Source organism: Colossoma macropomum, unplaced genomic scaffold, assembly GCF_904425465.1.
Source record: "Colossoma macropomum unplaced genomic scaffold, Colossoma_macropomum, whole genome shotgun sequence".
Classification (NCBI taxonomy): Eukaryota; Metazoa; Chordata; class Actinopteri; order Characiformes; family Serrasalmidae; genus Colossoma; species Colossoma macropomum.
The window spans coordinates 3,907,483-3,931,932 of NW_023494784.1; the positions used below are offsets into that span (position 1 = coordinate 3,907,483).

General features: G+C 39.5%; 1 protein-coding gene across 1 annotated transcript in view; it reads left to right on the forward strand.

The window, feature by feature from the left end:
* The window catches only part of ints6 (integrator complex subunit 6), a 31,299-nt gene extending 8,870 nt beyond the window's left edge, over nucleotides 1–22,429 (forward strand). The window contains exons 5-18 of the mRNA XM_036576045.1: nucleotides 2,857–3,040; nucleotides 6,509–6,628; nucleotides 7,930–8,078; nucleotides 9,546–9,698; nucleotides 10,965–11,097; nucleotides 12,241–12,335; nucleotides 12,495–12,605; nucleotides 13,092–13,307; nucleotides 13,898–14,024; nucleotides 14,722–14,864; nucleotides 15,964–16,138; nucleotides 16,742–17,083; nucleotides 18,960–19,053; nucleotides 19,764–22,429. Of these exons, the coding sequence (XP_036431938.1) occupies nucleotides 2,857–3,040; nucleotides 6,509–6,628; nucleotides 7,930–8,078; nucleotides 9,546–9,698; nucleotides 10,965–11,097; nucleotides 12,241–12,335; nucleotides 12,495–12,605; nucleotides 13,092–13,307; nucleotides 13,898–14,024; nucleotides 14,722–14,864; nucleotides 15,964–16,138; nucleotides 16,742–17,083; nucleotides 18,960–19,053; nucleotides 19,764–19,857 (2,136 nt within the window). The 3' untranslated portion in view covers nucleotides 19,858–22,429. The remainder of the gene's footprint in view (nucleotides 1–2,856; nucleotides 3,041–6,508; nucleotides 6,629–7,929; nucleotides 8,079–9,545; nucleotides 9,699–10,964; nucleotides 11,098–12,240; nucleotides 12,336–12,494; nucleotides 12,606–13,091; nucleotides 13,308–13,897; nucleotides 14,025–14,721; nucleotides 14,865–15,963; nucleotides 16,139–16,741; nucleotides 17,084–18,959; nucleotides 19,054–19,763) is intronic.
* The last annotated feature ends 2,021 nt before the right edge of the window (nucleotides 22,430–24,450 follow it).

Here is a 24,450-nt window from a genome sequence, read left to right on the forward strand (position 1 = left end):
CGAGAAACCTTGCTTTCTCTCGGTGAGTAGGACGGTCGTCCCTCTCCATCCATCACCCAGCACGATACTGGTCAGCGTGGGTGGCTGTTAGCTGGCGTAACACACTTGGCAGTTAGCATTCTCCTCCATGCGTGTTGAGCTGTCCAGTTGCTTTAGCAGCCATTCGGAAAGTGCTGCAGGCTTGCTTTAGTAAAGGAAATAGTTCTGTATAAATGTTCTATATAGCACCCTAAAGGGTTCTTCTGTTGTCATGATGTTAAACTTGTAACTGGAGAAGAACCCTTTTGAGTGCTACATAGAACTCTTTTCAAAAAAGTTCTGTATAGGACAATGTGCTGCACATGATTCATCAATCTGAAGAACCCTTTCAACCCTTTCTATATAGAACCATTTACTAAGAGCCATCGTTGTTAAGTGTGTAGTGCTGGTAGCCTAAAAGGAGAGGGGAGACCTGGCTGGTAGATGGAATTAAAAAAGAAGCTATTTTTTTAAGGCTTTTCAATTTTAAAATGTTCCATCAAATATGATCTTAAATTCTATAAAAAAAAACCTTGTTTTATTAAAAAAGGCAATTAAATCAGATGTGCAGGTATTATAATTGCTAATTTCTACTAATTATGATTGCCAGTGATGAGCGGTGGAAGAGAGCAGAGGAAACAGTGTATGTTCAACAATCGTGAACAACTACTTTGCTTAACCCTCATCAGTAAGTGAGTCCGCAGTGTAGAGATTATGTACTCTGAACGTTTTTAAGCAGCTTCATGCTAAAATCCACTGTCAGTCTTGTCTCCTGGTGCAGCCTGAATGTTTCCTTCTGTTCCGGGCAGCTCGTTAGCCTGCACGCTATCATTTACTCTGGGGAAATAAACACAATGAAGAGCATGCAAGCTAGCTATCCGGCGTGGTACTATTTGAAGTGCACCTGCAGTTATTTCATTGTAAATACACTTAGGGTTAAAACAATTATTCAGCATTTATTGACTTTTCATGGAAGCACAACGTTCCTTCAACCACTGGAAAAGAAAACATGCTGTCAATTCTGAAGCAGCAGAATGGTCAGCAAATGTTAGCTTTCCTTTTATGTTGGTGTTCTGACAAACTGAATTACTCCCTGCGGTTGTGCAGTTCACGCTGTAAGTAATGTAGAATGAGCTAACATTACCCTTACAAACATCACTAAAGCTTGTTAGTCACTGGAATATTCTAAGCTGTTTCTATAGACGTATTTAGAAGCTGTTTCAAAAAACATTCGTCAGCTCGTCTGGTTACATGAGCTAGTTAACTATGTACACCTGGTTCATTCGCTTAACTCATTTTGTGGTACCACTTTAAAATAAGACTACCCTTATAAAGCGTTTATGAATGGTTCGAAATTAGTGTGTTCATGGTGAATAGTTCATAAACAATTTAAAAATCATTAATAAGCAGTTTTAACACATTAAAAGGGCAAAAGTGAGCTGTTATATCTGATGAATGTGATTTAAGCTGACAGGTTTAATGCTGACTGATGAAGAGCACAAAGATCAGTAAACATCAAAATCTGAGGTTTACCAGTATAAATTAAGGAGTGTTCACTATCAACCAAATAACAGGCCACTGTGGCCCTTTTTATTTGTGTGTTGTAAATGCTTATTAATGTTTTTAAGGTCTTAATGACCTATATAACAACTCTTAATAAACTCATTTTAAACCTTTCATGAACTGTGTATAAAGGTAGTCGTTTTAAAGTGGTGCCCATTTTGTAAACATTGTTTTTACGTCAACACTATGCAGTCCTGTCGCCTTGGAAACCTGTTCATACAGAGCTCATCTAGTGAACTAGCATGTTAAAATGTTAAGCAGGTTAAGCAATAACGATAAGATACATGTTTATTATCACTTATTTTTAGTTATTGCTTGTTATTCACTGTAGCTCAAAGTTAAGGGCGGCGTAAACAAATCGCCACATTTGTTTTCCATTGTGGAAATTTAGCTCTGAACAGTTTTAGTCTCTCTTTGTTGGAACATTTCCAAACATTTATTAGTCAGCTAATTCACATGAATAATCCACTATAAAAATGTTTTAATGGCAGCCCTAAATACAATTTTACGCATAGTTAGTTGAAGATCCTTTGCAGCTGATTTCTGCCTGGTGGCTGTAACCTATAGACCTTGGGACTCTTCCCCAGTGATGCTCTGTGAGGCCTGGAATGCAGCCATTTTGACTTCCTGCTTATTCTGGGGACTTTTTTGTCTTCAGTAAGTGAAGTGCTGCTCAGTGAGGTTTAGCAGAATGTTTGTCAGTGTCCTAGTGCAGGAGGAAGCACTATCCGCTGCGTTTTGAGACCTTAAGTTGTTAAATAGAGGAATTGACACCAGACTGGGCCCGACAGCTGTCATTGTCGTTTTCAATTCATATCAGAATTAAAGATACAGTGATTATAACTTGATCAAAGTAAATATAAAATAGATGTAGGATAGTTTTCTGTTAATTTCAGGATTCATCCTGCTGCTGTTATCTGTAATCAGCCACAGCAGTAAGCACAGATTATTGTGTATGTATATGATTGTATAGTGACACTGATATAACAAAGCTCTGAATTGCCAACATGTAAAGTCTGTAGATGAAGAAGGATTTTAAATTTCTTTGTTTCTATAAGTGATTTTGGTCCATTTCTGTTGGTTTGAGAGCTTTAAGAAAAAGAAAAAAAACTAGTCACGTTACATGTTTTTCATGATGGTGATGAAATAACTTGGCAAGCATCAGGCTTAGGTTTAGCCCAGCATGCCAAGACAAGCACCATTACACTATGTATTTATCTACTTGCTGTACAGGTTTTGTTTGTTTATTTGTTTGTGATTTTTGTATGTGTGCAGCTCCATTTGCCCTTGACGACACCATTGCCAGGCAGTGAGCTGACAAAGGAGCCATTCCGCTGGGACCAGCGCCTTTTCTCATTGGTCCTACGCATTCCAGGCAATGCCTCTCTAGAGCCAGAACCACTGGGTGGAGTCCCACCTGATGCCTCTCCCGTCACGCCAATGTGTGAGGTCACAGGAGGTGAGCTGTCTTTCCTAACTTTTAGGCATGTGATGTGCATTTGTCCATGTTTATAGATAACTGTGTATCTACAGGGTAGGGAACCACTTAAGCGAGTCTGTGTTTAAGTCTAACTTTTGTATCAAATGACTCGTATACTATGGAAACTTGCTGTTTGATAAATCAGGTTGATGTAGTATGTAAACAGTGTTAAGGTTCAATACCCTCCATTTACTCCCGAGTCCATATAGCCCATATATGGCAAATAAGCTGCAAAAGGTGTTTTTTTTGATGTCACATCCGTTAATGCTTTTATATACACCGATCAGGCATAACATTATGACCACCTCCTTGTTTCTACACTCATTGTCCATTTTATCAGCTCCACTTACTACATAGGTGCACTTTGTAGTTCTACCGTTACAGACTGTAGTCCATCTGTTTCTCTGCATACTTTGTTAGCCCCCTTTTACCCTGTTCTTCAGTGGTCAGGACCCCCATGGACCCTCACAGAGCAGGTACTATTTGGGTCATTCTCAGCACTGCACTAACACTGATGTGGTGGTGGTGTGTTAGTGTGCATTGTGCTGGTATGAGTAGATCAGACACAGCAGTGCTGCTGGAGGCTGCTGTATGTCAGTCTTAGTAGCCTACAGCAGTCATTGTCGACTGTTATTTGAATGAGGAACAATATGGGGCAGCTAATAGGAACAGGGATCATTTAAATATCTTAAAGGCACAGTAACAAAAGCAGCCTGTTTAATTCACAAAGAGAGGTTAGAAAAAGGTCAGTAAAATGCATCGTGACTGTTTCTGGCACATAAAACCACACAAATATCAGTGAATCAGTGGAAAAATACAAAAAAAATGAAGGATACTCGAACTTTCAGTATGGTGATAGAGATCTGCTGTACGTAAAACAGAAAACAGTTTAGACGGGAAGTGACACGTTATGTGTCTAAACACAGTGGTTTCACACCCAGGATGAAATCTACTAAAGTGTTGTAATCGCTTGCTTTTAAGTCTTTTTAAGTCTTTAACGAAGGCTGTGTATGTTGAAGTGCTGATTGTTGTAGAAATTCTGAATCTAGCTTGAGGCTTTAGACTTGTTAGGCTGCGTTTCAGTGGTGTTTAAATGGTGTGGGATCAGTGAATGGGAGAAAATTGCTGAGTGGAGGTGAGGGCAGATTGTACTGGGCTCAGGTATGCTGACTAACACAGCTGAGTAACGGACACACACGCACAGACCGAACAAAGGAGAAGAGCGAGGGGTCAATGCACTGCCTAGTACCGCACAATACTGCTGATCACATACTCCACACAATGGGGCTCGCCAATACGCTGCCAGTCTGTATCTGAGTACAATGAACTGACAAGGAGAGGAAAAAAAGCCGCTGTGTGTGACGGGATGAGACGACAAGGGGGGAAAAAAAAAGAGCAGTCCTGTTCTTCGGTTGCCAGAGACGGTCCATAATTATCTAGTCTGTTCTACCGGGGGGTGTGGTTATTCAAATATATGGATAATCAGATTAGTGTTTGTTTAATTAAGGGTATATTTGAATAATGCTCATGTAGTTTGGACTGAAGATGAACTAAAGAACAGTTCTGTAATTGTTAATAGGGTTCTACAGTATATGTGTAGAATATGGCCCAATCCCATTTCACCCCTCGCCCCTACCACTTAGCCCTTGAGATAGAGGGGTAGGGTGAAGTGTTGGGGCTACATGACCCTCCAAACAGAGGTTTTTCAGAGACTCACTCCAAATGAAGTGATATGAGGGGGGAAAAAAGAAAAACTGGCAAGATGGAGCACAAGAGACCAAAGAAACCCACAAACGTGAGAATTTTGTCCATTTAAAAAATTACGATAAACATTATATTATCTTAGTTTAATGTCGTTTTAATGTATCATGGTAGTTTTCTTTATGACAAGCATAAAAAAATCGATACTAGTATGCTAATGCCTCGGTAGCTAGCTAGCTAACTTTCCTGTTCCACCTTAAATAGTCCAGCAGTTCTGACGCCTGAAGTGCCAGAATGTAACTGCTGCACCATTTAAGGTGGAACGGAAAAATTCGAGCAACCAGTTGGAGAATATCTGACTTCAGCTTTGTACCCCCCCCGCCTTTAAAGGCATATGTTGCCCTAATTGTACCTAAAGCCCAGCAGTGAGGTTATGGCTCCCAATGTTATTCACCTAAGATTGTCTACATGAAGTGATATGAAACTTTAAAATGAATTCAGGTTAATTTAAGAGAATAATGGCTGAAAGACAAATGCCCAAAACTTTTGACTGACAGTAAGTGTCAAAGTCTGAGACTTTACAAGCCATTTAATGGCAATGAAAATGAGAAATAGTGATTAAAATAGCTGTTTGTTTCATCAGCAGTCAGACAGTTTGAGCAGCAGCAGACTGAGTCAACCTCGTGGAGCTATTTCAGTTTCTACGAGGAACATTAAACAGAAGATTTATAATCTCTGTTCATGTGGAGTATCAAGTAGAGATGCAACACCCAAGAACGTCTCCACTGCAGGTTTGATTCCACCTGAAAACATAACTCGATACACTGAATACATCAAAACAGAAGCAGAAAGGAAAGTCCCTGCCTGCATGCCAATACCATCTGCACTCTCAGTTTATGAAATGATGAAATAAATTCAAACCACAGCCAAAGTGCAAAGTATGATTAAAAAATAACATGGCTGAAGTCGGCTTCCTATTCTCCAGCTTCTTATTCAAACTTCCTGTTCCACCTTAAATGGTGCAGCAGCCTAAGTGCCAGGATTCAACTGCAGCGCCATTTAAAGTGGAGTGGAAAATTCAAACTCGTCGCTTTGGATGACTAGCCATTCTCTGTTGTGGAGGATGTTGGATTTTGTGGCACATGCTGTAGCCTACATACTGTAATCATGTTAAGTTTATTTTGTACCTTTATTCTGTTTCAATTTTCAGGCCCTGTGTGTTTTGAATTTCAGATTTTAGCCAAGAATTTTCATTTCTTTTTTTTTTTTCATTTTACATTATAATAATGAATTAATGTGGTCCATTATTGGCTCTCTCAAACTAGAAATTCCAAATTAATGCATGCCTTACTTTTAAATGCATGTGTGAAGACAAAAGGCTGATATTGAGTCTCATGCTGAGACAAATACATGCATATGAGTAGAGACATGAATGGAGATGTTTAAAGGAACGGTTTGGTCAAAAAAAATTTACACATTTTCCGCTTACTCCAGATCAGACAACAAAGTTTTGCTGTCTGAATGTTGCTTTTTTAGACAGCAGGTGTTGCTGAGTTATCATGTACCATAAAATATATTGTGATGCCATTTGGAAATCAAGCAAGTGTGTTTTTGCCTTTTGGATTTAAATAGTTTCAAGTTCTTTTTCCTTGCAAGAGTAAATAAAGGTGTGTGATAACCATGTGATTAAATAACCTTTAAAATACCACCCCCCCCCTTTTTTTAACCCCCGTCTGTCTGTATCAGGCCGCTCGTACAGTGTGTTTTCCCAGCGGATGCTGAACCAGTGTCTGGAGTCTCTGGTGCAGAAGATTCAGAGTGGGGTGGTCATAAACTTTGAGAAGACGGGACCAGACCCAGCTGAGGGTGAGAGAGAGTGAACAAGTTTGTGCCTTAAACAGTCACTATGGATCATTACTTTTAAAAGAACATTGTTTTATTTGGATTGCCCTCTTAGACCAACCCCTTAAACTCCTAAGGGTCAGTATGTGGGTCCACATTTCAATTCTTGACTCATAATTGCAGAACTTGCCTGTAAGTTTTATTGTAGTTACCGAATAATTCATAGAACATACTGAGAGTTTCCACTAAGACATTTTGGTGCTGGTCACAGTGTCCAGCAATTTTTCCGTTTCCTGGAAGAATGGGTAGAATTCTGGTCACGTTCTGGTCATATATTGGTGGAGAAATGTCAGAAAATTTGAGTGTTGCTGATTGTTTATTTATGTCAATCAAATTGTGTTTTCACCAGCAAATAGAAGCTTTATTTATTAAGTAATAAGCCTTAAGATTAAAGTTTTCATTATAGGCCTTGGGTCCAGGTTTATTAAATACAGCGTAGAATGGTAGGATTAAGAGTTTGAGCTTATGTTTTGTGAAACAGATTTGATTTTAGTATTAGACAAATGCTTTCCAGTGTACTGTGCATTAGGGGTGTAACGGTACATGTATTTGTACTGAACCATCACAGTATAGATGTTACAGTTCGTTACGTGCACAGAGACAGAATACATGTTTGGTTGCCTGTGTGCGAAGATTGGACACAGTGCAGAAACACATTTCACAAGTGCAAGTTCCACCCAGAAACCTTAAGCTGTTAGCAAGTTAGCAACATGCCATGCAAAGCTTAGCTCAAGCTGATTGGCATCTCATTGACGATGTGTCTCATTTACTCGTTTGTCTCGAGGCTAATCTACAGCATGCAGTATTTTGGTGCCTATAAAGAGTATCAACACAAAGCCTTACAAATTTCTCAGTTTTCTCAGTTCCTAACTACAAAATCACGACTGAAGTTGAACTGTCACAACACAAACTAGTCAACGTTAATTGAATTTCCCCATGAAGTGCAGATCACACATACTACTGGCTGGTAGCGGCTTCCTCAGGAGGGACTATACGACACTAGGTGGATCAAACTGTAACCTGCACTATTGTCTGTTCAAAATAAATGAAGAGACCTAGTTTTATGCACCCCCCACAGCGAACTTGTAATGAACTGTGAGATTTAGACTGTGGTGTGGAACGAACTTTTGTGTACTGCTGCACCCCTGCTATACATTAGAAGACTTGTTAATGCCCCAGTACCAAATAGTGCAGTGTTGGTACCCCAATCCAATAGCAGATTAATGAAAAAATGGTTGTTTTAAAATTATCCTTTTCCCCTTCAGATGGTCCAGTGGAGGTGAAGTGTGGACCTCAGCCATGGCACAGCTGTCATAAACTAATCTATGTCCGACCAAACCCTAAAACGGGCGTCCCCGTCGGCCACTGGCCCATTCCGGAGTCCTTCTGGCCTGACCAGAACTCTCCTACTCTGGTGATTCTCTCATCACACACTCACCTGTGCTCACCTTCACCCAGTAGTTCAGATTGGAGGATGTTCTTGATTCAGAATAGTCAGGGATGCCCGCATCTAATTTGAAAGCACGTACTGGTCTATCAGATCAGGGCATCCCTAATACTGCACTGATCCTGGTGTTTTTTAACACATCACTGTTGATTGCACTGACTGATTGAACCTGATCCAATGTCCTTCCCTTATGAAGGCTATTTTACCCCACTATGATCTGCTTACAATACTCTTAGAAGTGACTTAAACTGGTATTGTTGGTAAGCAGTAAGATGTTTTCAGAAGTTAACAAAGTTGTCTACAGTTTAAACATTGTTATTCTCCAAGGTATATTTTGGGTTTTCCATCTGAATTTACATGACCAAATCATAAGGCAAATTTATTCATGAAGTGCATGAAATAAATCTGCATTTTTATTTTATTTATTTATTTATTTATTTTGTAAAAGCTCCCGTCAAATTACCAGAAAATGTGTTTTAATGATCATACACATTGCTATATGCTTACAAATTACTGCTGAAAGCCAAAAATCTTAGACGCTCTTTGTATTATTTTATAAAAATAATTTTTTACAGAGCAGATCACTGAAGAGACGCCATCTGTTTATAGTTTATAGCCCAGATTTGTGGAAAAATGGATCAACTTTCTATTATAAGGGTTTAAAATTACATTATCCATCTATTTGACTGGAAAGAAGAGTTACAGCTCTCATATGACCCCCACCTTTTTGAATGTAGCTTTTGAAATATGACTAAGTGCGTTTTGGAACCACCGGTGGTCTCAAGGAGTTGAAGAGGTTAAACTAAAAAGTGAGGCTAAAACATGCTGTTTGGTAACAGCGTTGAAAATCAGGAATATGTGCCTCACACTTTATAGCAAGGTGAAATATAAAATTAGCATGTTCAACACACCATAAAACCCCAAAATGTCACTGTCTCACTAAGCACATACTGAAATATGACAGTTTACAGTTATTGGCAGACTCGCATATCTTAGCTAAATTGCATTGGTTTTACAAAAGTTAACTACTGAGTACGTGAAATGCATACTGTACCACTGTATTGTGTACAGTAAACGTCGTATCGGACTTAGTATCAACATATTTACAACACAACTTTATTTAAGGGCCTCCTATTGTAATTGGGATGAAAAAGATTGGTACATCCCTGAAGATCAATGGGCCTCATTCACCAATATTTTGGGTTTTTCTTAAATGCGTTCTTGAGAAAGGTACCGAGAAAAAGTCCACCTCAGATTCATGATCTAGTTTTAGAATACTTCATAAGTTGTTTTTAAGAATAAATTACTCACGAACAGTTGGGGAATGAGGCCCAATGTTCTGAAACAGTTTTTAAATAAAGAAGTTTTAAAATAAAATGTATGTGGACTATATTCATTGTGTGCATTTGTTCTGTATGTCGTGTCCTGGTGCAGCCTCCGCGTATGGCCCATCCTCAGGTGCGGTTCTCTTGTGTGGACTCAGAACCTATGGTGGTGGATAAGGTTCCGTTTGACAAATATGAGCTGGAGCCATCGCCCCTCACGCAATACATACTGGAGAGGAAGTCTCCACACACCTGCTGGCAGGTATAACACCAAACCGTCCCTTTTCCTGTTCAATTGTGCACTATTATAAATCTGTCTGGCTGTGTTCTCATTAAGTATCTATTCCATCACATACGGTGTCACGCTAACAACTCCTCCACAACACAATTACCCATCAAGGACAGAGTAAAAAGGATGGAAATAAAGTTACACTGATTGAAACTTCATTATTCGAATACATTTATTTACCAAACACAGCATGACCATATGTAATATTCAGGTGCTCGCCTGAATATTGCACTTGTTTTTCCTGTAATGCATGATTATAACACAAGATTGATTACGCTTGTCTGAGTGAGAAGCATAATTAAATGAAAACTTAACCCTCTACTGCATACATTATGAGAGCAATTTAAAAAGAATAAAAAGATATCCAATTCTCTTTTCTTGCATAAAATAATCCTTAATTTATTTTTTCGGTCCTGAATATTAAATTCAAAAACAAAAAATTGTTCAGGGGACCTTTTGGAGTATGTTGCCATGAGGCAACACTGTGTGACAATGGGAAGAAATGATATAGAGCCGTGGTCACTGAAGTGGTAAGACTTGTCAATGGCTAAATTCATGTCACTGTCGTACAATGTTGCTTCTAGGCAACAATCATATTTCTGCAAATTCTCATAACAAATACTGATACTGAATGTTAGAGGTTTAAATGTGCCCACTAAGCGATAGTATGACCAGAAACATGCATTTTATTGACTCATTCAAATTTCTCCATTTATTGTTGACCCTGTTGTTGTCTTTATATGTGTATAACATTATTATAAAATGAGGAAAATGAGTTTGTTGCACTGAGGCAACATTGTGCAGTAGAGGGTTAAAATGAAATCTTTTACATTTTGACATTTTGAAATTGTAACTATTTAGACTGTTTGTACTATTACTGGTATAATTCATCAATCCCACCTTTATGCTCGGCCTTTCCTAAACTCAAGGCTAGGCAGCCAAAAACACATTTTCTCTGAGACTATGGGCCCCAGAACAGTACTTGTACCTTCTCAGAGCAGCTTGAAAAAACTGTCATGTATTTATGTGATGAAGACCTTGTTACACTAGAAAGTGTGTGACAATATTATTCTGAACTAGAAGATCTGTAGAAAAAAGTAAAATAAAAGTGATCTGGAACTGGCAGTGGCCAACTCTAGTGCGAAGATTGCTAGATTGAATTTGTATGTATGTGATGACATGCATAACTAAATCATCCTTGTAACTAAGTGGCGTTTACTGCTTCTGTTATATCCTCAGGTGTTTGTGAGTAACAGCGCTAAATACGGTGACCTCGGGCAGCCCTTCGGCTACTTGAAGGCAAGCACTGCTCTCAACTGCGTCAACCTGTTTGTTATGCCCTACAACTACCCTGTAGTGCTGCCCCTCCTTGGTGAGTCTATTTCTCATAAGCATACATCCTGATATGTTGTTTTATAAGATAATAAGTACATTAGTGCTCCATATCCAAGCTCATCTGTAGGGATGCGTGTGGAATTTCTGAGAGAGTAAAGATTTTTTTATTTATTTTTGTTATTTATTTTTTGTGTGTTTGTCTAATTGTGTTTAGTTGCATAAGTGTATTATATGTTGCTACTGTGAAACCCAAGTAAGCTGCTGTGGACATGTTAAGATTTGAGAAAGTAGTGTTAGGATAGCTGTAACAAGGCTAAAAGCTATAGATATTAACTAAAACCATGTACGAAAAAATGTTGTTGTTGTTGTTGTTTTTTTTTGTTTTTTTTTCATTTAAATTCATTTAAACACCAAGTCATCAACATACTACATAGTACTACTGTGTATGTCATCAACATACTACTACTGTGCAATAGCTCTGTTAGTGTTCGTATATTAAATATCAGAGAAATATGTTTATTAATGGTTATTAGTTAGGTCATGAACACTTCATTAACCAATAATAAGCAGTTATAACACATTAATAAAGAAGGGCAAAAGTGAGCTGTTATAGCGGATGATTATGAATCTGTGATGAAGCTGACGAGTTTAATGCTGAGGTTGAACAGTATAAATAAGTGGGGGTTTCACTAAGACAAACGACAGGTCACTTTTCCTTTTTATTTGTGTTGTAACTGCTTATTAATGATTTTGAGGACTTTATGACATAAGTAATAACCCTTAATAAACTATTTAAACCATTCATGAGCCTTTATAAGGGTAGTCTTATTTTAAAGTTGTACTGAAATATCTATATGTTAAAATTACCCGAAGCCCCACTTCCCTTCTACATGCAGTCTGTCAAATGTCCATTCCTCAAGTCTTACCAGCACCCCAATATCAGAATTAGTCAGTATCCCTAATATGAGGTGAATTTATGGGGTCAGTGCTTGTGTGCATGAGAAAATATTGGCTTGTATTGTTTTTGTGGTGATTTCAGTACCTGTCAATAATAATTCAGCAATTTATATACCAAGCTTTGATATTATGCGCCCCTACTCATCTTGCTTATTCATTTTCCTTTAATGAGTTTATCAGCTCAGTAATTTATGACGTTACATTTCTGACTGTATACTACTAGATGACTTGATTAGAGTGCACAAATTCAAGCCCACAGTGAAATGGCGCCAGTCCTTTGAGACCTACCTGAAGACCATGCCCCCATACTACATCACGGTGAGTGTTTTAAGAACACAAACACGAACATCTCAGCCTGTGAACTTCATTTTAATAGTACATTTTATTCACATAGCACCTTTTACAGTGAGATGAGATTTAAGAGACGGACTTTGGTCTTTTGAGTTATGCATTTAAGCTGTCTGTGGGTGGTTTCAGCCGTTGAGGAAGGCGCTGCGAATGATGGGGGCTCCAAACCTGCTGGCGGAGAATATGGAGTATGGATTGAGCTACAGCGTGGTGTCCTACCTCAAGAAGCTCAGCCAGCAGGTACACAGAGCTGTGCGAAGCATGCTTCAGTTAGCTTTCATAATAAGCTTTAAATATTAAGAAATTAAAAATTTGCTGTTTATATCTCATGTGTTTAAGTCTTATACATTAAACAGTAACAAATGTTTTGATATTACAGCATTAAAAAACCTGTAGCCAAGTATTTCCCTGTGATATACACATCAATGTAGTACCAGTCTGCCATTTAAAAAGCTTCAAATGTTTCCCCTCAATTTATAATTTATCATCCTCAGTTGTATTCTTTTGTTTGTGAATCTTTACAGAGCTGTGTAGATTTTTGTTAAAGACAAACAATGGTGGCAACACTGGGATTAAATTTAAACAAAGTCTATCTATAATAATGCATGTAAAGGAAAATGTGCAAACATAAGAAAGCAGTACATGGTTATCTGATTTATTAAAATCTGAAATGGTGTGATTATCGTGTTTCATACCATAATATTGGTTCTTGCATGTCCTTTTCAGGCGAAGGTGGAAGCGGATCGAGTGTGCGCGTTGGTCGGGAAGAAGCCGGGACCGGAAGGTGGGATTAAACTCCGATCCAGAGGCTCTGCGTTCTCATTGGCTCACAGGAAAGATTTCAAACAACTGCTGCAGAGTATCACTGGGGACGGACCAGCTCTGCCTGTCGAGTCTAACCCTAAAGAGTTTTCAGGGTTCCAGCTCGCTGTTCTCAACAAGGTCAGCCGCTTGTAAACTGAACACAACTATGCTGTCACACTGTCAGCAGTCTTAAGTGTTATTTTTGGTGTTCGCAGCGCAGTCAGAGTCAGATTTAGACATAACTAGCTGTTATTTGAGCATTTATGAAAGCAAACCAAGTATAAACGTGAGATTTTGAGATGGAATCTTTGCACAAACACAGTTGCAAGATCGATTATGAGTGATACGGTTTTCACACAGTGGGGAAAGTTTCTTTCAGAGATATGTAAGTGCAACACATTTGGTGGAATGTGTTGCGCAGAAAACTATTCAATTCTATTTAATTAAAAAAAAAGTATGCACGTTTACTTTATCCTTTACATTGTGTGAATTTCATGATGAGTGGACCAATGGGAATGCCCCAAAACAACTTCATAAAATCTGTAATGTTAACTTTCAACAAAGGTTAAGGCTTATAGAGTTCTTTCTGTAGTTTCTGTAGTCTAATATCTCTCTTTCTTTGTGCTATATGAATTGTGCATATTATTATTAATAATTATTGTATTTTTGAGTTTTCGTGCTTTGCTCTGATGGCTTAATTTTCCCAGCATGTTTGTCTCTGCTTGCAGGCCCTAAAGCCGCAGGGGTTGCGAAACCCATATGACATACCCAGAGAGCACCTGTTAGACCAGCTGAGCCGCATGAGGCGGAACCTTGTGAATGCCGGTGTGTGTATCCTGAGGGGCCAAGATCAAGGTAACATTTCAGAACTGTGGATCACAGCCAGCTGGCCATTTCCTATTCACATATCTTATACGCCAAACATGACTGCAAAACACTAGAGGACACTTGGATGAGTGTCCTCAATGAATGGGTGGGGATGGAACTAAATGGCTAAAAATGCGTTACGCATGCAGGAACTTATGTTAATTTTGAGGAAGTACAAGAATGTTACTTACAATATCAGTGAAAACTGATGCTCTGTATTTCCACAGCAAATGTGTTATGCAGTAGGATAACAGCTTTCTGGCTAATGAGTGCTGGTTGGTTGCTGAGTAAAGCAGTTTTGTCATCAGAATGATTGTTACTGTGTGGAGGGTATTTGTCCGTTTAAAAAAAAAAGTTAAACAATTTACAGATTTCAATTCTTTGCAAATGCTTTATAGACCACCATTGAATCTGGTATCTCTCAAGATCCCCCTTAAATGTCACATTTTGAGTGTAATGTTGTGGATATCTGTGGTTAACCAAAGCTTGTCCTTTTTAAATTGATTTTATTTAATTTTCTGAGTGTAGATCTTTTTAAAGTGTAATGATTTCATCCGATTTTTTTTTGACCATACTATTACAATCACCATCCCTGGCAACCGCCAGCAAAACTGAAACGGTCTTAAAATGGCATTTTTCCCTGATATGAGCATTGAGTTCTCTTTATTTTGACTCTTTGATCTAGATCAGGTTCACAGTGTGCCAATAGCACAGATGGGGAACTATCAGGACTTCCTAAAACAGTGCCCCGCCCCCTTGCGGGAGGCAGATCCGGATCAGCCAAAACGGCTGCACACCTTTGGCAACCCCTTCAAACTGGATAAGAAGGTACATCTTGCGCACATGCCGCACTACCTCTGACCACAATTTAATAATTAAATAGAAGCAATGTCTTCTTACATTAAGGATATCAAACTTGATTTTTGCCAAACTGTGTTTTTGTTTTATATTGATATTTAAATAAGAAGTGCTTGTCATTGCCAGTGAATAGCAGTGATGCACCGAATTGAAAATTCTTGGCCAAAACTGATTCACGACACAAACCAAAAAATAAAAATCTAACAATAAGGGTTGTTACACACTGAATGCGCCACAAAAGTGCAAAATAAATATTTACCCATTTTTTTGCAGCAAAACTATGCAAATGGATGTGACAATTTCTGTAAACTGTTAACGTGGTGCAGGATGCTTTCCACTTCGGGAAAGCCATAGAGAGTTTCTCCACCTCATTTCAGGAGCTAAAACGATGTGCTGTCACTCACAGCCCAGGTCTTGTAACTCCGTTTAAGTTGATTTTGAAGATGCAGCTCTGCACGAGACGAAGCACAAAGCAAGCAGACAGAACGTCTTCAAGTGCAAATAAGACATTCTTTGCTCTTCACAGAGACAAGCTTTGCTTCAGTCAGATGCTGTCATGGAGTCCTCCCACACAGGCTATAACTGATGTCTGTAGCCCAGTTTGAGTTTTTTTGAGCTGCTTTAGGCAATTTTGCTCCTTTACACATGAAATGTGAAAAGTTTTGTTGCTGGAACATAGCTGCTTTTGGTTGACGTCACAGCAACGGCAGAGACTACTTTGATTGGGCTTGGCTGTGCCAGTAGTTCCCAACACTTGTCCTGGAGTCCTGTCCTGCAGTACATGGGTGCGCCAGGACCAGGATTTGGCAGCACACTCATAGCTTAGGACTTCATGTTTGACTTTAGAGCACAAGACATGTTGCTGCTGTTTTTGGCTCTGATCTCAGAAGTATTGAATCAGTTTTGGGATTTTTGTGCCACTGCAAATTTAGTGTTACCATGTGGCAACTTTAGCATACTGAAGTTTTATGTTGCAGGTGCCCTTGTATGCCTTGTATGCGCTTTCATATGGGATTAGATCCCAAGTTAGTTTCCAAAGATTTTAATCTTGCACTCTTCTCTTTCTCAGGCAATGATGGTGGACGAGGCAGATGAGTTTGTGACAGGCACTCAGGGGAAAGGGAAGCGCCCTGGTGAGCCCAGTTCTCCTGCTGGAGGAGGCGCCCCCAAACGTAGGAGATGCATGTCCCCGCTTCTGCGTCCTGGACGAGCATACACGCCGCCGAATAAAACGCCGCCTAGAGGTGAGCACATTCACTGTGAGGAAAACATACCAAGTTGTTCCGTAGGGAAACACTCATACCTCCTCATCTGGTACATATTTTCCACCAGTAGCTTAGTTTGTGGAGCAGTGGTCCACATGAAATTTTGTGTAGTGGTTTTTTTTTTTCCCCATTAAATGGTATCGTGTTTAATAGCCTATAATTTTAGATTAGTGAAAGTTTTATGGTGGTCTGTCTCAAGTATTTGATAAGTGAATTCAGTGTTGAGTAAGCGTTGAACATTGTGCCAAGAAAAAGCGGCATTGGTGAGGTTTTATTTTGCGGTGTATGAACAATGTGTAAAAGTGCTAATACTGTTAGAACTTAGTAGGCAAACACAAGCACACTGTTTGTAAAAGGGCTTGCCATGGCAAATCCAATTAAGTTGCAAGTTCCATGTTTTATATTTAAAATAACTGTTATTTTTTGTAAAAGTGGAATTTTTATGAAAAACAAATTTTTGACGAGTATGTAAGCATGACCAGCATGGGTCATTTTGCTTGCTGTAGACGAACACATACACATTAGCCTGCTTATGTAGGACATGACCCTGCATGTGTCTGACATGTATAAAATCATGCCTAGTTCCAGATAACCACTCCTCAGTGGAGAACCATGTGGGCCATCTTGAGCCAGACCGTACCCCTGACACAGAACCCTCTCCTGGATCAGAGTCAGCAGCATCGTCCCCTCACCTGCCAAAAAACCACTTGGACGTGGATGAAGAGGAGCAGCCGCAGGAGCCCACACGGGAGAACGGCCAGTCCAACGAAGAGGAGCCATCAGTGGGAGGAGAGGAAGATGAGCAAGTCACCCGGCGCTACCCGTCCCCTAACCAGCTGAAGAAGATGAGAAAGGAGGAAGGCCAGGAGCTGAACACAGAGCTCCGTGTTCTCATCACCAAGGAGATCAGGAAACCAGGCAGACGTAAGTGCTTTCATCACTGTATTGGATAAGGGTGGGGAAAAACTAGATGCCTTACAATTTAATATCATATGAGTCACAGTGGCTGTGTTTACGTGCAAAGATCTTTCTGATTAAACACATTCTGATTATAGTTTAAGACTGAGGTGTTTATATTCTCACTCTACTCAGCAATCTGATGGAAGATCTCCATTTACATGCTCACTACAAGTAATCCAGTCCAAAATGACACGCATGCGTGGAGTACCACTTAGTGTAGACGTTGCCATGACAGTGAGCATCACGTGAATCCAGAGTGAGATGAGCAGCAGTGAGCAGCGCTTGTGTTTTTAATTGCTTTAAAATGATGTCAGACTCAGGAAAACGTCCTTCACATGTCCTTATTAAAGGAGGCCGAGAGGAAGACGTCGTGTTCTGACACATGAGCTGGACGTCCGTCCCACCGCCGTCTTCTAAAGATCACACTAGTGTATTCCGATTGAGTTTACATGGGCGTATTCTATTCTGATTGAGCTATTAGTTGGATTATTAACGGATTATCGGGCTGCACGTAAACATGCAGAGTGTGGTTCTTTTGCAACAACAAATTTTGGCGCCATAGTAGCGCACCAGTGGGCTCAACGCATGTTTAAAATGATATAATCTACAGTTGGGCCTCCATGTATCAGCTAAAAATCTTTTTCTCCCACCCTTCCAAAAGGTTTGTGTTCATGCTGCGACCTAGATTCACGATTGAGCGTTTTACTTATTTGTTTGGCTTATTTACATACTGCACGCTTTGGATGCATCACTATTGCAGAGTCTAATGCTTAACAAATCCTCAAATATATTGATATATTAAAAACCATAGATATTTTGAACTATTTTTTTCTTTCATATTATTGAAATCATCTCAAAGAAACCAACAAACTGAAAAGTGACCACTTTTCAGTTTGTTGCTTACTTGTGAAAGAATACGATAGATCTTTAAGTACATGTAATAAATTTTGCAGCAGATTATTTAGCGAAATGCCAGCACATTAAACAATTGTTAAACTACATCTAGCCATCACTGGCCAGAGATAAAACCCTGTTTAGTTAGTGTTAGCTAGGTACTGGCAGATAATGGCAGTCACAGCCACTGCATGAGGTCCTGCTTTACAGGAGTATCACTGTATTAAGATAAATCCTGCTATGTGTTTCACATTTTTCCTCCTAACCAGCAAGTTTGCTAATTGCATGACATACTATCAGAACTCGGGCTGTGTAATTAATTTAACGTTTTTAGACATGAAGTTGTAATGTAATTTTTAATAATAAGATGTTGCTTATGACGTTGTGTGGTCATAACCCTTTGCAGTGTTGGTAAAGCATTCAGCAATGAACGGGGCTACAAAAAGTTATAGTTAATATGAATAGTTTTCCTCACATAAATAGCCTGTTGGGTGTGATGTACATCACTGTGTGTGATTAATGAGTTTGAGAATTTCTTTTAAGAAAAGGTGGAGTAGGCCAGAAATTTTAAGTATCACTGAATCCAATGAAATGTTGAAACATTGTTACCGAAACATTTAAAACATTATTATTGTTATTTTTTCAGTTTTTTTAATTGTATTTTGTTAATTTCAATTTATTTGATTTTTAATTTTAATTTCTCTGGAAAATTTATGGGGGTTGACACCTCCAAAAAGCAAATTAAGTGTTGGGTTTATCACATTGCCCTCCATTTGTAGAGTTTTGATTGTAGACAGAAGATCTTGGAGTAGAATATATTTCTAAAACTGTGTGAGACCTGGCTGACTGGAATTGGACATTGAGATTGCATCTTATTACATCTCTCTCTCTCTCTCTCTCTCTCTCTCTCTCTCTCTCTCTCTCTCTCTCTCTCTCTCTCTCTCAGGTTATGAGAAAATCTTCTACCTCCTGAAGCAGATCCAGGGGAGTCTAGAAACACGACTTATCTTCCTACAGAACATCATCAAAGAGGCAGCCAGGTACTCGACTAGTAGGCTAGCTCCAGGACCTGTTGCAGTTTGCAACTTAACTGTTTTAACAACCTAAGCAGTTTCTGGCCAGTTGATTTTCACACATCTCACTTGAGAATAAAGTCACTGTAAACAGAAATTTGTGTGGTCTCCATGGTGTTGCGAAGCTCTCTGGCTTGCTGGCCCTTGGTTCCACAGGATTTGCAGAGTCAGTCTGGATATTTGAGATTTTACAGCCTGGTGTAGGTATTTCTTTGATCAGGCTCAGTATGATGCATTGTGGCTGGGTGTATAGTAGGAATAGTAATATGCCACAAGAGGGCCCTTTGCATAAACACTACTTGTTAACAGTAGGATTCTCGATTTTCTCTTCCAGCTCTCCAGAAAATGCACCACAGAATTTTAAAATGTTTGTCATCAGGACGTTATCTACACAGCTTGGTTACGTTCGTTCACATTGTTTCTCACTGCTTGACAGCTTAACTGTTAGAAAACAGAGCTGGATGAAGTTTTATGTCTCCACACATCACTGTCATAGCAACAGTTGTTCTCAAACATTCAAATTGATATTTTTCACAATCAAATGTACATTTTTATATCAAATGTATTATAATTACATCACAATTCCAGTTTTTCTCTGGGCCGGCCTATTGTCTTGTATGTGTTTGGAAGGGTTGAAGGCTGTTGTCTGACTTCCGAACTGTTTGCTTCATTTGCAGGTTTAAAAAGCGAGTTTTGATCGAGCAATTGGAGAACTTTCTAGAAGAGATCCACTTAAGAGCAAACAATATGAACCATCTGGATGGCTTCTGACCTTTCTGCTCTGGACGTGAGGCATTTGGACATGCTCTTAGTATGTGGACGTGAGTGTGCTGCCTCCACACTGAAGCAGACTGTGTGGATAGCAGCAACAGGAGTAAACGCACTGCATTAGTCAACCTCAGGGCAAGGGCAAAGTGGAATATTATTCCTGGGTTCTCTTACTCCTTTTTTTTTTTTTTTTATAAACCTTCCTCCAATTCTCTAGCCTGTTTTTTGTCCATTTTAATCCCTGTTGTGTCCTCCTCACCCTGCTGTTTTCTTTCTTCTATGCCAAAGAGAGATTTTCTCCAGCCTTTGCTTAACAATAATCCTCTACCAACCAATGACGTTTCACTCAGTATTTGCCACCAAGAGGAAGTCTTGTCCTTTTTGCACCTGAAATTGGACTCTAAATCAGTCACTGCCTATTCATGATCTCCATTGTAGTCTGCATGGAAGGGTTTAAAGGCTAAATTTGTCTTTTGTCATATTGGACAGTTAGTCATTCAGTAGAATATAGCAGAATTCTAATCTACACTGATCTAGTGAGTGATGACATGCTTGGTTTAGAGAGGTCAGCGTTACCCACTTAAACTGTAGTAACAAATTCCACTATTTGTACCTCTTTTATTAATTTCTAACAATTGATTTCGCTGAAATGAATTTTGTTTAGCTGAGTTAACACTGACCTGACATTCTCCAACAAACACCAACATTCAAATGTAGTCAGAATGTTGAACAGAATATGAACTGACCAGCTAACCTGTGTAAATGGAGAACATTCTAGAACAGCGTGACTGAGTGGCGAAAATGCTTGAATCACGCTCGAATGGTTCTAGAACATTGTAAATGGGGGAGAATGTTCTGGAACAGTATGAATGAGGGCGAGTATTCTAGAAAGGTGTCCTTTATCGACACTGTTGTAGAAAGGTCTACCACATTCACACTGCTCTTGCACACTTGAAGGGTTCTAGAACAGTGTGAATGGGGGAGATCGTTCCAGAATACGTTGAATCTGAACGGCCAAAACATTGTGAAGGAGAATGTTGTACAAGGTGCTCCTTTATTCGTCCTTTTCTAGAAAGTTCTTCCTCATCCACACTGCTCTTGCACACTTGAAGGGTTCTAGAACAGTTTGAAGTTTAAATAAGGGGAGAGCAATCTAGAACAGTGTGAATAAGCGAGTGTGAGTAAAAGAAAATGTTGAACAGTAGAACAGTGTGAATAGGAGAACACATTCTTAAACAGTATGACTGAAAACGTTCTTCATTCGCAGTGTTCTAGAAAGTTCTTCCTCCATCACAATGCTCTTGCACACTTGAAGGGTTCTACAACAGTGTGAATGCGGGAGAATGTTGCAGAATACTAGGAATGAGAACGGCCAAAACTGTGCGAAGGATGGAGAATGTTGTACAACTCCTTCATTCATCCTTTTCTAGAAAGTTCTCCCTCGTCCACACTGCTCTTGCACACTGTGTTCTAGAAGAGTGTGAAGCTTAAATAAGGGGAGAGCAATCTAGAACAGTGTGAATGGGAGAGCACATTCTTGGACAGTATGATTATTCTAGAAAGTTCTTCCTCCTTCACACTGCTCTTTCCTACTTTGTTCTAGAACAGTGAATTTTGGAGAGAATGTTCTAAAACAGCGTGAATGTGGGGAGAATGTTCTAGACGACCATGAAAGGGAGGGAAATGAATGGTATGAATGAGGGAGAGGGACCCAGTCACACACTGAGGTCCAGCCCAGCGATTAGCCTTGTTGGTGTGGGTTGGGAGCGTTGGTGTGCTCTGGGCCTAAAGGTACCACAGAATTTCTGAAGGACCGTAACTCGGCACATTTTAGTGTCTTCTCTGTTCTTGCACACTTGAAGGTCTCAGTAATTAGCTGATGAGTTGAATGGCTGGGAGTTTGTTGTGTATCATCTGTCCCTCGTCCTGCCTTAAACAAATGTTTAACACGTGACACACAGTGCTGATGTGTACAGTGTAGTGAATTTGAGGCACATGGGTCTGCTTTGGGACAAGATTCCTCTAAAAACAGACTGGACAAGGAAAGATGTTTTTCCTGCAGGACACTGGATAAAATGTAATAGACTTGACAGGCTTATCAAAGGACAAGACTTCAGTCAGGTTTGCTGCCATTTTAACATCCGTTCATTATTTAGTGAGGTTCATGCGGTAGCGAGTTCGAGGCGAGGCACTCTGCTCAAGGACAGGCCTCACTAGCCAGATTTCTCAGATGTGAATTAGACCTGATCTTGGCCTGCATTGCAAAGACAGTGGTGTTTCGTTGTTTAGTCTAGATTTGGGCTTAATCTGAGTCTACCTTTCATCCCTGCCATCTTTAAATCCCTGCTTGTCCTCACCAGTACTTCTCTCGCCTATCTCTCTCTCTCCTCTCGACCCACCACAGGGACCAAATGTTTGCCATACTACTACTATCTGTATGTTTTGAGGCTCTTTAAAATGATATTTTGAGTACATTGTACAAATGTAAATAAGTAAATTGAAAGTATTATTTAAAGGATGTTTCTTGCAAAAGCCTTTTTTTGTAAGTATTTGAATGAATAAAGTTTCTATTTTACACTGTGAATAGCCATTCAAATAAACATTTTTGCTGTAAAGAATGCTGCTTTTAATTTTTAATAGACCTTCTCAATTTTCTTGTTTTAAAAATGAAAATGCTTTTAGACACAACTGGTTAAGCAAAATCAGAGCATTAACTTTGGATGATAAGCTATTTTGTGTCCAGTTTTGAAATATGTGAATGCAAAAATGCATTTGTGAGACCCTGACTGTGTGGTTCATGCCAGTTTCTTTCCTTTCAGTGATGCATACAAGACTTGTGCTAACATCTTAGACAGTGAAAGCCATGAAATAATAATAATAATAATAATAATAGATAATTAACATGAGGACACAAGCAATATGAAGAAAGCTTTGATTTCTTCTCAGCGCACTGTATGGTCAAAAGTATGTGGACACCCCTCCTATTTGAGTTCAGGAGTTCCAACCATATCCTTTGCTAACAGGTGTATAAAATCAAGGTTATAGCCTTGAAATTTTCATAGACAAACACTGGCAGTTGAATGGCTCATATGAAGATGCCACCTTTGCCACAATTCAATTGGTAAGATTTCTGCCCTGCTAGATCTGCCATGGTCAACTTAGCACAACTGTGTGTTGGGAGCTTCATGAAATGGGTTTCCCTAGCTCACAAGCCTAAAATTACCATGCACCATGGTAAGTCTTGGCTGGTGGTGTAAAACATGCCACCACAGGACTCTGGAGCAGTGGAAACGATACCTACTAGAATGCACAGTACCAACAGTAAAGTTTGTTGGAGGGGGGATAATGAGCTGGGGCTGTTTTTCAGGCCCCTTAGATCCAGTGAAGGGTGATGTTGATGCTATAGCTCAAAAAGAAATTTCAGACACTTATTTGCTTCCAACATTGTGGCAACAGTTTGGGGAAGATCCTTTCCTGTTCCAGCATGACTGAGGCCCAGTGCACAAAGCAGCTCCATAAAGACATGGTTTCATGAACGTGGAGAAACTCTGGTGGTCTGTACAGATCCCTAACCTCAACCTCTTTGTGAAGAACTGGAATGTTGACTGCATGTCAGTGACTGAATGGCCACTAATTCCCTTAGACACACTCCAAAATCTGTGGGAAAGCCTTCCCAGAGTAGTGGAGACCGTTACAGCTGCAAAGGAGGCCAACTCTGTATTAATGCTCACAATTTTGGAATGAGAATGTCTAACAAGCTCATATGGGTGTGATGGTCAGATGTCCACATACTTTTGGCCACACAGTGTATATTGCAGTCTGGTAAACTTGTAGCAGAAACAAAATCCTAACGGCTCATAGATGCCCTGTAACAATCCACTGTTTTAACAATTTTTGGTCAACAGCAGTAAAAGAGAGCAATATTACATGCGAATCTTTTCAAGCTGATTACAGCTAGGCCTATGTAGTTCTCGGTCAGTACCAAGAACTGCATAGTACAGTGCTTCTAAACTGTGGAACTCAATTCCACCTTTTATTAGACAGTCAAGTTTAGTACACACTTTTAAGAAGCATCTAAAAACGTATCTCTTTAACTTAACATTTAATTAAAACTCTACATCTCGTGGTATTTATCTTTTAATTTGATCTGTGTCATTTTCTTATGATTCTAAATTAATATATACACCGATCAGGCATAACATCATGACCACCTCCTTGTTTCTACGCTCATTGTCCATCAGCTCCACTTACTATATAGGTGCACTTTGTAGTGCTACAATTAGACTGTAGTCCATGTGTTTCTCTGCATACTTTGTTAGCCCCCTTTTACCCTGTTCTTCAGTGGTCAGGACCCCCATGGACCCTCACAGAGCAGGTACTATTTGGGTGGTGGATCATTCTCAGCACTGCAGTAACACTGACGTGGTGGTGGCGTGTTAGTACAAGTAGATCAGACACAGCAGTGCTGCTGGAGTGTTTTAAACACTGTGTCCACTCACTGTCCACTCTATTAGACACTCCTACCTTGTCAGTCCACCTTGTAGATGTAAAGTCAGAGACGATAGCTCATCTGCTGCTGCATAGTTAGTGTTGGTC